This window comes from Oncorhynchus keta, chromosome 34, assembly GCF_023373465.1.
Source record: "Oncorhynchus keta strain PuntledgeMale-10-30-2019 chromosome 34, Oket_V2, whole genome shotgun sequence".
In the NCBI taxonomy this organism is placed as follows: Eukaryota; Metazoa; Chordata; class Actinopteri; order Salmoniformes; family Salmonidae; genus Oncorhynchus; species Oncorhynchus keta.
The window spans coordinates 30,222,380-30,237,072 of NC_068454.1; the positions used below are offsets into that span (position 1 = coordinate 30,222,380).

At 47.2% G+C, this 14,693-nt stretch overlaps 1 protein-coding gene across 1 annotated transcript in view; it reads left to right on the forward strand.

The window, feature by feature from the left end:
- LOC118366910 (solute carrier family 49 member 4-like) overlaps positions 1 to 14,693 on the forward strand; it is a 68,709-nt gene that overhangs the window by 38,311 nt on the left and 15,705 nt on the right. Inside the window, exons 6-7 of the mRNA XM_035749743.2 lie at positions 3,147 to 3,214; positions 11,780 to 11,907. Of these exons, the coding sequence (XP_035605636.1) occupies positions 3,147 to 3,214; positions 11,780 to 11,907 (196 nt within the window). The remainder of the gene's footprint in view (positions 1 to 3,146; positions 3,215 to 11,779; positions 11,908 to 14,693) is intronic.

Below are 14,693 nucleotides of genomic sequence, written 5' to 3' on the forward strand. Positions count from 1 at the left end.
ACACACATACTAAACATATTTAGGTCAGGGATCAAGAGGAAAACAGTGCTGACAAAGTGGGTGATGTGATACACTCACACACTCTCTCTTTCCCTCTACACTACATGCTGCGCGGTCCCACTGTCATCCCAGACACTGCTCTCTCTCTCTCTCTCTGCAGCGAGGCGATCAATACAGAGGCGCTGCTTTAGCCCCTCGTCCCCCTTCACTGCCTTCCAATCACCTCCCAGCTGCTCTCCACTTCTCCACTCAAATGCCACTTGCCAATCTTACTGCTGCCGTGTCCCTCCAGCCATTGCAGCGGCCGTGCTGTTCTCTGCATTCCCATTAACAGGCTCTGTTCTGCAGATATCAAACACTGGTTTCAATCTTCTGCCATGTAGTACATCCACCCACAGGGGAGGGGTGTGTGTGTGCAGACAAAGCAGTCAGTGCATTTTTTTTTTATACAAAGAAAATCTGTGAAGGTGTATACTTTGTTGTTCACCCCTGCTTCATCCTGTCTTTCTCAGAACACACAAACCCTCACCTCCACAGTCCCAACCTTCTGAGATTATTTCCTGTTCATTTTGTAGCTGTCCAACCTAAGGTGGTTCACCCACCAGTGGCAATAACAGTGTCAACCACCACGCTGCCTAGCTGATGAGTAGTGGCCGTTTGCAGTGTCTCTAAGGTGACCCTTTCTTCCTGCTGACAGAATGCATTCTGTGACATCCCATAGCGTCCCTCTCCACACGGTGGGTGCATCCCAAATGGCACCCTATCCCATAGTGCACTACTTTTTACCAGAGACCTATGTACGGAATAGGGTGCTATTTGGGACACAACCGGTGTCTCCTCTCCCCACGGGGAAGTGATCCTATAAATAATAGACAAGAATGGGGCAGCAGCTGGGGATATGTCATGAGAGAGTAGTATGCTGGGGACAGGTGGAGGGGATGTGATGGTTGAAGTTTGGAACGTGACTTGGGAAGGGTGGAGGATATGAGGCTGGAGGTAAACCTGGACTATTGCCTGAACTCTGCAGGAGCCCTCCCTCCCTCCAGACACCCAGCCCAGTGCTTGGCAAGACCGTGTCCTGAGGCACGAAGCTCTGTGTCGCTGTACGTAATTAACATCGCTTTAAGAACAAGGTCCCACACTGTGTTAATCACTCATATGTAATTGCTCCGTTAATGGAGAATAAACATTAAACACTCTGAAAGTTGATACTTCACCTGAAAGCACAGCAGTAGCTTCAGCTTTCTGATTACAGAGAGGCTTTCTGCACTGAGAAAGTCACTGTTGTGAACTCCTGGTACTTTTCCTGATCTAGAGTTACATCTAGCTGTGGTGGTTAATTCTGCTGCCTCCAGACAGACGGTAAACTGTAACCTTTATGCATCTCAGAGAAGGAGTGTTAAGCTAGGATCGATTTGGACTTTTAAATAATAATGTATACGAGAGGAAACCTGATCCTAGATTAGCACTCCTACTCTTAAATGCTTTGTGGCTATGGGCCCAGTCAGAGTGGTGGTTGGTTATGCTTCCAGACAGGCAGGCAGGCAGACAGACAGACAGACAGACAGTGTACCAACTAACTTCTGTGGTGTCTTTTGATGCTATCTGTGGTTACCTCTGAATGAATTAGCATGGCAATGCCATCGTGTTGTGCGACACCCACGGTAAGTGCCATGATTACTGGCTTAAAAGGCTCAGAAACAAGAGAAAATTGAAGAAAGACAAATAAGTGAATGTGCCAGGAGCCTGAAGCCCTGGCTTCCACACCGTACATAACTTCGGCACGGAAACCATTTCCTGGTTATTGACACAGTAGTAACAGCGCGCATGATTATTAAGCTGGGCACGGACAAATCAGGCCTGTACGGCTGCATCTAGGACTGAGCATATTTCAGTTAATTAACCACACACACACACACACACACACACACACACACACACACACACACACACACACACACACACACACACACACACACACACACACACACACACACACACACACACACACACACACACACACACACACACACACACACACACACACACACACACACACACACACACACACACACACACACACACACACACAAAATGCTATGATCTCTTCCGTGACACTTAAATAGCATGCAGAACGATTTGCATTCAGCTTCACAACCTTTGTTCCTTTTCAAGAAAGTTTCAGAAAAGGCCCCTTACGGATCTCTTCTGTACACAATGGTTTATTCACATTCTGGTCTCATCTTGTTTATACTCACATCTGGCCTCTTTCAACGTGGCTCCTCTTTTTTTCTACCTGAGTTATAGTTTAAGGTAGATTGATGTGAACCGCAGCACACCTTCATTGGCACTCAGCTTCCCCAGAGAGGTGTGTGTGTGTGTGTGTGTGTGTGTGTGTGTGTGTGTAAGAGCATTTGTGTTGTGTGTGGGTGGCACATTGGCCTCCGTCTGTGATGCAGTCAGTCTCTCATGCTGATGCTGCAGCAGTAGACCCTGGGTCTAGTTCAGTAGGGAACACTGTAGAAAAACATTTTGCAACACAAATCTAACATCTCTCTTCCTATTGGGCAAGTTGTGGTAGTGTTTCCCTGCTTTATTCTGTTTTCTCCCTACAGAACAAGACCCTGGTCATAATGTTTGTTTTTTCTTCTCCATCTGTCAGAGCAGGCGTTTGTCTGTGACACCACCAGCCGTTGACTCCCACCACTATCAGAATACAGGGTTGCAATTTACCCTGGGCTTGATTGACCGTTTTCCCCAGTCTTCAGACACAGTGCCTGCTCTCTGTTTAGCCTCGGTCCCCTGAGTCGTGTTTGGCATGCTGAACATGGAATAATGCTCCCCTCTTTCTGTCTCTTGTTCTCGCTTCCACACTCTCTTCCTTGCTATCTCGTTCTCTGTCAATACCCTCATTCTCTCTTGATCTCTCCTTTTGTGTCCATCTCTCTCTCTCTCTCTCTCTCTCTCTCTCTCTCTCTCTCTCTCTCTCTCTCTCTCTCTCTCTCTCTCTCTCTCTCTCTCTCTCTCTCTCTCTGTCTGTCTCTCTTTCTCTGTCTGTCTCTCTTTCTCTGTCTGTCTCTCTCTCTCTTTCTCTGTCTCTCTCTCTCTCTCTCTCTCTCTCTCTCTTTCTCTGTCTGTCTCTCAAGGTGGATGCTGGCTGGATCGGGTTCTGGTCCATTGTGGGCGGCTGTGTGTTTGGAGTGGCCATGGCCAGGTAAGCAACAGAAACAGCAGACCATTTCCATGTGGTTTAGCATTGTAGCATGACTTGACCTGAATGTGCCCACAGATAACCCCTGATGGGGTGTCAGATATTTGATGTCCTTAAATGCCCCGGACAGTTTTCTGACTTGAGATCTGTTCGCTTAACTCAGATTTTCTCCTATTGACGTCACTGAATGAATTTAGTGAAAGTCTGAGGTGAGTTGAGTGTGCTTATCTCAACGGTGAATCTGGCTTCTAGTTAGAGGTTGTCTGGAGTAGGCCCAGTACAGTCTGAAGGTAGGCTGGGCTTGGACTAAGCCTGACTACCAACAGCTAGCTCTCGTCCAGTGATGTGTGAGGAGAGATCCTCCCATTAATAAGCCTGTCTCATCATTTCAGTCCTAAACCATCTCCTTGGACCAGGTGAGCCGTCAAATTGGAGGATAAGCATTTATCGTGAACTCCATACACTCACTTAGTATCTTCAGATTAAGTATGCATGAAAATACACAGCCCATGTTTGGTCGTAATAGCTTTGGCTCTGCCTCCAAGGCCTGTCAACAAGATTAGCAACTAGAAACCCATTACTAAGCATGTTCACAAGAATAAATGAGTCTATTACTCTGTCTGCTTATGCTGCATTCCAGTCTGATTCGCTCACTTTCTTGAAACATTACTGTGTTTAGTGGTATTGGAGGGGGGTAGGAGTCTCAGGGTGTGTCCTAAATGTCTATGAGCTCTGGTCAAAAGTTGTCCATTACATAGGGAAAAGCGTGCAATTTGGGATGCGCCCGCCGTCTCAAACCCCTTAGCTCACCTCATCCACTCCTTCCCTCCATCTCTCTTAGTGTATTAAATCCATGGTTGTTGTGATAGACGGAGGTGAGTAAGTGAATGCTAATGCAATGGGCCACATCTCTCTAGCTGATGGATAGACTGACACACCGTGGGCCCCAATCTGTGGACTCTGCAAAAGGAATGGATCCGTCGTCCAGCTGACATGTATATGCTCATCGCCCGGTCCAATCAGCACTTCCAGGCAGGGCCAAAGTCTCACAACTCTTTCATTTGGAAAACTAGGCCATAACTCCAGCCTTGATTCATGGAACTGTTCTGTTCTTGGTATAGGCTGGAGTGGACTGGAGCTATTTAACAAACTATTGTGTGTTAACTATAGATCCAGGGTTAATCAGGGTTGGGTAAGGTTTGCAGCCTCAGTAGATGTTGATGTCATGGCAGAGAAACAGAAACGAACTCATTAAAGAGTCTCAGTCAGCCAGTTGATTGGCTTCCTTCTCACGTCTGACTTAATTTGGCGTCTGTTGGCGGTTAGCTTGGGGAGCTGATCTGAGCAGAGCGGTGCTTCGGGTGGGGTTGCGTTCCATGTATGTGTTTGTTTGGGTTTTGCTGTGATTGGTGATGTGTTGTGTTTGGGAAGCGCAGTAGCAGATGCCCCTGTTTACCTCTATAGTACTGGGACCTTTGTGGAACCATTAATGATCATTTGCCTGACGATTTGGTGTTGATGGAACTGCTGAGTTACAGTACAGAGCACACACACGCACACACACACACTCTCGTGCCTGAACGTAAGTTATAACACACCTCTGTCTCACCTTACGCCACACACACATCAGAGAGCAGCTTGCCACAGGCAGCAGACATTCAATAACTTTTGCTGCAGGTGTTATGGTTGCAAATACTAAGTGGTTTGCATCCCGGGAGGGCTTTGTGACAGCCAAACAAACACTCACTCCCCAACACACACACATTCCTAATTTTTCTTCCCCCTGAGATGCGCCCACCACTAGATGGATGGCAGTATTTGTCACTGTGGGGGCAATTAGCGACAGGTGCTCAGAGGTGTGTCTGTCTGTGTCTCTCTGTCTGTGTCTGTCTGTGTCTGTGTCAGAGACACGTTTGACAAATGAGCCTGCGCCTTTTAATTGTCGGCCAGCAGCTTGTGGTTGGGGTGAAAATGCTGCTTTAAGACCATACCTGGAACAGAACAGAGCTGGTGGAAATTAATAATAATAACCACCTCCTATTATCCTTTGTTAAACATTATCCCCACCATTATAAGCCAAGTCCCATTATCAACCTGAGGAGAGGCATTGGGAGGGATGCAGGGGGGAAGGGAGGGAGGCAGGGGGGAAGGGAGGGATGCAGGGGGGAAGGGAGGGAGGCCGGGGGAAGGGAGGGAGGCAGGGGGGAAGGGAGGGATGCAGGGGGAAGGGAGGGAGGCAGGGGGGAAGGGAGGGAGGCAGGGGGGAAGGGAGGGAGGCAAGGGGGCAGGGGGAAGGGAGGGAGGCAGGGGGCAGGGGGAAGGGAGGGAGGCAGGGGGAAGGGAGGGAGGCAGGGGGAAGGAGGGAGGGAGGGAGGCATGGGGGAAGGGAGGCAAGGGGGAAGGGAGGGGGCAGGGGGAAGGGAGGGAGGGAGGGAGGCAGGGAGGGAGGGAGGTGGAAGAGTTTTTAACCACATTAACTGCCACTAGAGACCTGAGAGATGATCAAGTATTTATCTTAGATAAACGAGGGGTAAACAAGATATTTAAAATGGAAAATGGAAATAACTGAATTTGTTTTGGCCGTTGTCTGTCAGTGATATCATTACAGCCATCTATCAGACTGGTTTGTTCATTCAGTACATGCCCTTGTCTTGGCACAGAATGGAGACAAATAGACCTAATAATGATAATATCAAATGGAATAAGAATTGAATTATTCCTGCAGTTAGCCAGAGGAGAATGCACAAAATGAAATCTGATGCCAGAGGAGATTTAAGCGTCACAATCTTCTAGCCAATAAATCGGACACAACTGTTATTGATGTGCTTTTAATTTAGACATTACCTCACAGCAAGATAGGCATACAGTATGCTCCAGTCTTGTCAGCTGACATTGTAGGGCATAAAGGAGTCTTGAAATATACTACTTAGATGCATGCTGCATTTATTGCAGGTGTCAGTAAACAAATTAGATGTGAGAGGGGTGATAGTAATTATGATACTGGTGGTGGTGGTGGTGGTGTAGGGTAGGGTAGTGGTTCTCAAACCTCTCCTCAGGGACCCCAGACATTTCACTATTTTGTAATAGCCCCGAACTAACTCACCTGGCTTACCTAGTCAATGGTTTGATGATAGATGACACGTTGAATCAGGTGTGCTAGCTCTGGAATAGATCAAATACATGGAATGGCTGCGGGTCCCTGAGGAGAGGTTTGGGAACCACGGGTGTAGGGGACCATTAACTGTGCTCCTCTACCCAGTGAGACAAGGGTTTGGCTGGGTGTAGGAGACGTATATAATAGGATACTGGTGCTGTTTGGGTAGAGGACTTAGCTGTGGTCCTCTACCCAGAGAGGAGAGGGTTTGACTGGGTAGGTGCAGGGTTGTAGTCTCTGGCACAGCCAGGGGAGAGTTGGAGCTAGTGGCAGATGGGTAGGAGCAGAGGCTGGCTTTGGCTGGGGAATGAGAGAGCAGACTGGGCTGGGCAGTACTTGCCTGTCCCTGCCAAAGCACCTCCTTCCATGGCCCAGCATCCCTGTTGTGTTTTCTTCCAAAAGGTACATAATAGCATGTTAGGCAGACTGCTCTGTCCATTCATGAATAGAAAGTCGATCCTAGATGTATTCTTCACTCAGACAGAACACTATGGGGGTCATACTATCAGACTGTCTGAGTGACATATGGTTCCTAGCCACACACAGACAGTGCAAAAAGAAATGGTTTGAAGTTAAATAGCTTTGTTGTCTGTGAGGCTGTCCAAAACGGATTTCCTTTATGTTCCCCTGCTACAGTTTTATTGAACTCTGAGAGACTGTTTGACAAATTCAACATTTCCTGCGGGTGTTTTTTCACAAATACTTCTTTGTTGGGTTGAACAATTTTGTCTGAGCACAAAAAAACAAAGGCAATTAGTGTCTTTCCACTACGAGCTTCAATATGTGCGATGTCAGACAGTTAGGAGTAAACCTTGTCAGTCCAGGAGTAAACCTTGTCAGTAGGGTTGGGCAGTATCCATATTTTCTGTATTTTTGTACCATACCGGGGTATACAGTGTTACCAGAAGTGCATACAGTACAAGGGACAAACACTATTTCTAAAACTTACTAACACTATTTAAAAAATAAAATAATATTGTCAACAGGGATCTTGATCCAAGAAGGGATTAGAAATCTGCTGTAACCAAGAAGCTTGATATTGACATCTAGCCACTTCCATAGCAAACTAAATGCATAGCTGGAGCCCTGAGTTTTATATAATTTATTTGACACATCTTATAGTTATACTTAACTTACAGTTCATCAGTGACGTAGCACGCAGCCCTCGCGATGTGGGGTTGCCCTCAACCCCAAAACAATTTACAATAAAACAATGTGTTTACAGTATTGAAAATCATACCATCGATATTTCAAAATACCCCTGTATATGGAATAAACGATATATTGGCCAAGCCTACTTGTCAGGAGGGATAGTTCAACACATGTTGAGAGAGGAACATCTAATTAAATGGCTGCCCAGACTAATTGCCCCCTCTCCCTCCTCACTGCTGCTACTCTCTGTTATTATCTATGCATAGTCACTTTAATAACTCTACCTATACTACTGTTCAAAACTTTAGGGTCACTTAGAAATGTCCTTGTTTTTGAAAGAAATGCACATTTTTTGTCCATTAAAATGATATCAACTTGATCAGAAATACAGTGTAGACATTGTTAATGTTGTAAATGACTATTGTAGCTGGAAACGGCAGATTTTTTGGGGGGGAATATCTACATAGGCGTACAGAGGCCCATTATCAGCAAACATCACTCCTGTGTTCCAATGACACATTGTATTAGCTAATCCAAGTTTATCATTTTAAAAGGCTAATTGATCATTAGAAAACCGGCAATCATGTTAGCACAGTTGAAAACTGTCATGGTTGAAGAAGCATTAAAACTGGCCTTCTTTAGACTAGTTGAGTATCTGGAGCATCAGCATTTGTGGGTTCGATTACAGGCTCAAAATGGTTAGAAACAAAGAACTTACTTTTGAAACTCGTCAGTCTAATCTTGTCCTGAGAAACGAAGGCTATTCCGTGCGAGAAATGACCAAGAAACTGAAGATCTCGTATAACGCTGTGTACTACTCCCTTCACAGAACTGCGCAAACTGGCCCTAACCAGAATAGAAAGAGGAGTGGGTGGCCCAGGGGCACAACTGAGCAAGAGGACAAGTACATTAAAGTGTCTAGTTAGAGAAACAGACGCCTCACAAGACCTCAATTGGCAGCTTCATTAAATAGTACCCGCAAAACACCAGTCTCAAAGTCAATAGTGAAGAGACGACTCCAGGATGCAACATTAACAGTGTCTACACTGTATTTCTAATCAATTTGATGTTATTTGAATGGATAAAAAAATAGCTTTTCTTTCAAAAACAAGGACATTTCTAAGTGACACCAAACTTTTGAACGGTAGTGTACATGTACATATTACCTTGATTAACTTGACTAACCTGTGCCCCCCGCACATTGACTCTGTACCGGTACCCCCTGTATATTGCCTCGCTATTGTTATTTTACTGCTACTCTTTAATTATTTTGTTTATTTAATTTAATATTCTTATATTTTTTTTGGGGGGTTTAACTGCGTTGTTGGTTAGGGCTTGTAAGTAAGTATTTCACTGTAAAGTCTATCTATACTTGTTTGTATTCGGCACATGTGACAAATACAATTTGATTTGATTTTGAACGCTAAAACACAACGCTTTGTTTAGCGTGTCTGGATGGATAGGGAATAGCAGACATCAAATATCTGCCTGCTTGCTTCACAGTCACTGGTGATCTAAATGACATCAACTCATATCATGGTGTATCACTGTAAGCTGTCACCAGTTGTAACCCAGGGACAGATACATTCTCCTGACACCATGACTGCTTCCCTTTTATCGATGGTGACATGGAGGCACATAAGTCACCCTGAGACTTGTTTACACTCTTTGTTGTGGTTTGAAGCATGTCATGATTTGCATCATCATGATGATGTGGCGGGTGACACATTGCTTCTTGAAAGTCCAATATCTTAAACTCCTGACATGCAAAACATTTTGGGACCGTATCAACAGTGGACTACAGTGTTGCACTTCCATCAGTGGAAGAAAATACCAAAATATAGTTTTTGAGTAGAGTTTTCCTTTAAGCCATTTTTGAAACATACCAAATTAGGAAATGTTGTACACGTTTCAGTTGTTGTTTTGTTGTTGTTTAAAAACAATCCTGTTTCTATCTGTGTGCTCCAGGTTTACTACCTCCATCTCTGTCTCTCTCCAGGTTTACTACCTCCATCTCTGTCTCTCTCCAGGTTTACTACCTCCATCTCTGTCTCTCTCCAGGTTTACTACCTCCATCTCTGTCTCTCTCCAGGTTTACTACCTCCATCTCTGTCTCTCTCCAGGTTTACTACCTCCATCTCTGTCTCTCTCCAGGTTTACTACCTCCACCTCTGTCTCTCCCCAGGTTTACTACCTCCATCTCTGTCTCTCTCCAGGTTTACTACCTCCATCTCTGTCTCTCTCCAGGTTTACTACCTCCATCTCTGTCTCTCTCCAGGTTTACTACCTCCATCTGTGTCTCTCTCCAGGTTTACTACCTCCATCTGTGTCTCTCTCCAGGTTCACTACCTCCATCTCTGTCTCTCTCCAGGTTTACTACCTCCATCTGTGTCTCTCTCCAGGTTTACTACCTCCATCTCTGTCTCTCTCCAGGTTTACTACCTCCATCTCTGTCTCTCCCCAGGTTTACTACCTCCACCTCTGTCTCTCTCCAGGTTTACTACCTCCACCTCTGTCTCTCTCCAGGTTTACTACCTCCATCTGTGTCTCTCTCCAGGTTTACTACCTCCACCTCTGTCTCTCCCCAGGTTTACTACCTCCATCTCTGTCTCTCTCCAGGTTTATTACCTCCACCTCTGTCTCTCCCCAGGTTTACTACCTCCATCTGTGTCTCTCTCCAGGTTTACTACCTCCACCTCTGTCTCTCCCCAGGTTCACTACCTCCATCTCTGTCTCTCTCCAGGTTTACTACCTCCATCTGTGTCTCTCTCCAGGTTTACTACCTCCATCTCTGTCTCTCTCCAGGTTTACTACCTCCATCTCTGTCTCTCCCCAGGTTTACTACCTCCACCTCTGTCTCTCTCCAGGTTTACTACCTCCACCTCTGTCTCTCTCCAGGTTTACTACCTCCATCTGTGTCTCTCTCCAGGTTTACTACCTCCATCTCTGTCTCTCTCCAGGTTTACTACTTCCATCTGTGTGTCTCTCCAGGTTTACTACCTCCATCTCTGTCTCTCTCCAGGTTTACTACTTCCATCTGTGTCTCTCTCCAGGTTTACTACCTCCATCTCTGTCTCTCTCCAGGTTTACTACCCCCATCTCTGTCTCTCTCCAGGTTTACTACCTCCACCTCTGTCTCTCTCCAGGTTTACTACCTCCATCTCTGTCTCTCTCCAGGTTTACTACCTCCACCTCTGTCTCTCCCCAGGTTTACTACCTCCATCTCTGTCTCTCTCCAGGTTTACTATCTCCATCTCTGTCTCTCTCCAGGTTTACTACCTCCATCTCTGTCTCTCTCCAGGTTTACTACCTCCATCTCTGTCTCTCCCCAGGTTTACTACCTCCATCTCTGTCTCTCTCCAGGTTTACTACCTCCACCTCTGTCTCTCCCCAGGTTTACTACCTCCATCTCTGTCTCTCTCCAGGTTTACTACCTCCACCTCTGTCTCTCCCCAGGTTTACTACCTCCATCTGTGTCTCTCTCCAGGTTTACTACCTCCATCTGTGTCTCTCTCCAGGTTCACTACCTCCATCTCTGTCTCTCTCCAGGTTTACTACCTCCATCTGTGTCTCTCTCCAGGTTTACTACCTCCATCTCTGTCTCTCTCCAGGTTTACTACCTCCATCTCTGTCTCTCTCCAGGTTTACTACCTCCATCTGTGTCTCTCTCCAGGTTCACTACCTCCATCTCTGTCTCTCTCCAGGTTTACTACCTCCATCTGTGTCTCTCTCCAGGTTTACTACCTCCATCTCTGTCTCTCTCCAGGTTTACTACTTCCATCTGTGTGTCTCTCCAGGTTTACTACCTCCATCTCTGTCTCTCTCCAGGTTTACTACTTCCATCTGTGTCTCTCTCCAGGTTTACTACCTCCATCTCTGTCTCTCTCCAGGTTTACTACCTCCATCTCTGTCTCTCTCCAGGTTTACTACCTCCACCTCTGTCTCTCTCCAGGTTTACTACCTCCATCTCTGTCTCTCTCCAGGTTTACTACCTCCATCCGTGTCTCTCTCCAGGTTTACTACCTCCATCTCTGTCTCTCTCCAGGTTTACTACCTCCATCTGTGTCTCTCTCCAGGTTTACTACCTCCATCTCTGTCTCTCTCCAGGTTTACTACCTCCATCTCTGTCTCTCTCCAGGTTTACTACCTCCATCTCTGTCTCTCTCCAGGTTTACTACCTCCACCTCTGTCTCTCTCCAGGTTTACTACCTCCATCTCTGTCTCTCACCAGGTTTACTACCTCCATCTGTGTCTCTCCCCAGGTTTGCAGATTCTATCCGGGGCATGCTGAAGCTCATCCTGGTCCTGATGATGGCTGGTGCTTCCCTGGCCTCCACCTGGTTCACATTAACCTGCCTGACCAGGCTCACACACCTACCCTCCACTGCAGGTAGGCCTAGTAGAGCATGGTTTCCAGAGAATCCTAGAGCCACAATGGATATTTAATAGAGCCACAATGGATACTTCAATAGCAGACTTGTCCTTTAGATTTAGGAAGGGACGCATGGACCAAGTAAAGCAAGTAGATCTCCTGTTTCTGTAGCGTGAGGCAGGTTGATGTACAAGTACACCGCCTGGACAAGACTCTTGTCTATCGTAGGGCCAAGAATAGATGCATCGTGCCCATTTGTACAGTCTTTTGTATGACTCGGCGGGGATGGAACTCCCAACTCTCCAATCTCAGGGCAGATATGGACTGCGATGCAGTAGCACATTAGCAGATTCCCTTGAAACAAACAAACACATGAACTTCACATTCACCAGCTCTAGCATTCTCATCTATCATCATTTTCATGCTTGTCATCAGTATTTTTCCAATCCTCTCGCTACTGCCTGACACTGCCAAGCTAACAGACCCCAGGATCGCCCATCCATCTGGTGTACTGTGCATGGGTGGTAATATACATAGCTCTGGTAGGAGCCTCTTCCACATTACACACCTCTCTTTGTTATCCCTTTTTTGAAATCCTCAGCTTGCGCACTTATTAAATGAATAATAATGTGTCTTTTTTACACAACTTCACTGGTTTTGTTCTTCAACGACGTCTATTATCATTCATGTAATAGTGATTCGCTGGATCAGCTCCCGAGTGGCGCAGCGGTCTAAGGCACTTCATCGCAGTGCTAGAGACGTTACTATAAACCCGGGATCATTCCTGGGCTGTGCCACAACCGGCCGTGGCATATTTGGCCCTGCATCGTCCGGGTGACGGGAATGTTTGGCGGAGGGGGCTTTACTTCGCTCATCGTGCCCTAGCGACTCCTTGTGGCGGGCCGGGTGTCTGCAGGCTGACCCCGGTAGCCATTTGAACGGTGTTTCCTCCGACACATTGGTGCCACTGGGTTCTGGGTTAAGCTGGCGGGTGTTTAAAGAGCGCAGTTAAGCGGGTCATGTGACGCATTACATTTACATTACATTTAAGTCATTTAGCAGACGCTCTTATCCAGAGCGACTTACAAATTGGTGCATTCACCTTATGACATCCAGTGGAACAGCCACTTTACAATAGTGCATCTAAATATTTTAAGGGGGGTGAGAAGGATTACTTTATCCTATCCTAGGTATTCGTTAAAGAGGTGGGGTTTCAGGTGTCTCCGGAAGGTGGTGATTGACTCCGCTGTCCTGGCGTCGTGAGGGAGTTTGTCCCACCATTGGGGGGCCAGAGCAGCGAACAGTTTTGACTGGGCTGAGCGGGAACTGTACTTCCTCAGTGGTAGGGAGGCGAGCAGGCCAGAGGTGGATGAACGCAGTGCCCTTGTTTGGGTGTAGGGCCTGATCAGAGCCTGGAGGTACTGAGGTGCCGTTCCCCTCACAGCTCCGTAGGCAAGCACCATGGTCTTGTAGCGGATGCGAGCTTCAACTGGAAGCCAGTGGAGAGAGCGGAGGAGCGGGGTAACGTGAGAGAACTTGGGAAGGTTGAACACCAGACGGGCTGCGGCGTTCTGGATGAGTTGTAGGGGTTTAATGGCACAGGCAGGGAGCCCAGCCAACAGCGAGTTGCAGTAATCCAGACGGGAGATGACAAGTGCCTGGATTAGGACCTGCGCCGCTTCCTGTGTGAGGCAGGGTCGTACTCTGCGGATGTTGTAGAGCATGAACCTACAGGAACGGGCCACCGCATTGATGTTAGTTGAGAACGACAGGGTGTTGTCCAGGATCACGCCAAGGTTCTTAGCGCTCTGGGAGGAGGACACAATGGAGTTGTCAACCGTGATGGCGAGATCATGGAACGGGCAGTCCTTCCCCGGGAGGAAGAGCAGCTCCGTCTTGCCGAGGTTCAGCTTGAGGTGGTGATCCGTCATCCACACTGATATGTCTGCCAGACATGCAGAGATGCGATTCGCCACCTGGTCATCAGAAGGGGGAAAGGAGAAGATTAATTGTGTGTCGTCTGCATAGCAATGATAGGAGAGACCATGTGAGGTTATGACAGAGCCAAGTGACTTGGTGTATAGCGAGAATAGGAGAGGGCCTAGAACAGAGCCCTGGGGGACACCAGTGGTGAGAGCGCGTGGTGAGGAGACAGATTCTCGCCACGCCACCTGGTAGGAGCGACCTGTCAGATAGGACGCAATCCAGCGTGGGCCGCGCCGGAGATGCCCAACTCGGAGAGGGTGGAGAGGAGGATCTGATGGTTCACAGTATCGAAGGCAGCCGATAGGTCTAGAAGGATGAGAGCAGAGGAGAGAGAGTTAGCTTTAGCAGTGCGGAGCGCCTCCGTGATACAGAGAAGAGCAGTCTCAGTTGAATGACTAGTCTTGAAACCTGACTGATTTGGATCAAGAAGGTCATTCTGAGAGAGATAGCGGGAGAGCTGGCCAAGGACGGCACGTTCAAGAGTTTTGGAGAGATGACGCATGACTCCACCTTCGCCTCTCTTGAGCTCGTTGGGGAGTTGCAGCGATGAGAAAAGATCGTAATTAAAATTGGGAGATAAATTAGGGGGTCCAATTTGTTTTTAAAGTTATTCGCTGACAGCGTGGGGTTTCCCTTGGACACATTCTTCATGGTTCTACTACAATACTTCCCCTACTGGAAAAGTCTAAAATGTTGCGATGAAGCAGCACCATCCCCTGGGGATCAACTAGCTACAACCGGGGAGAGACTGAGACAGAGTGGGAGGAACAGAGCAGCCGTGGGACACTAAAGGTTGTCTGTGTTTGATACCAGCCTGT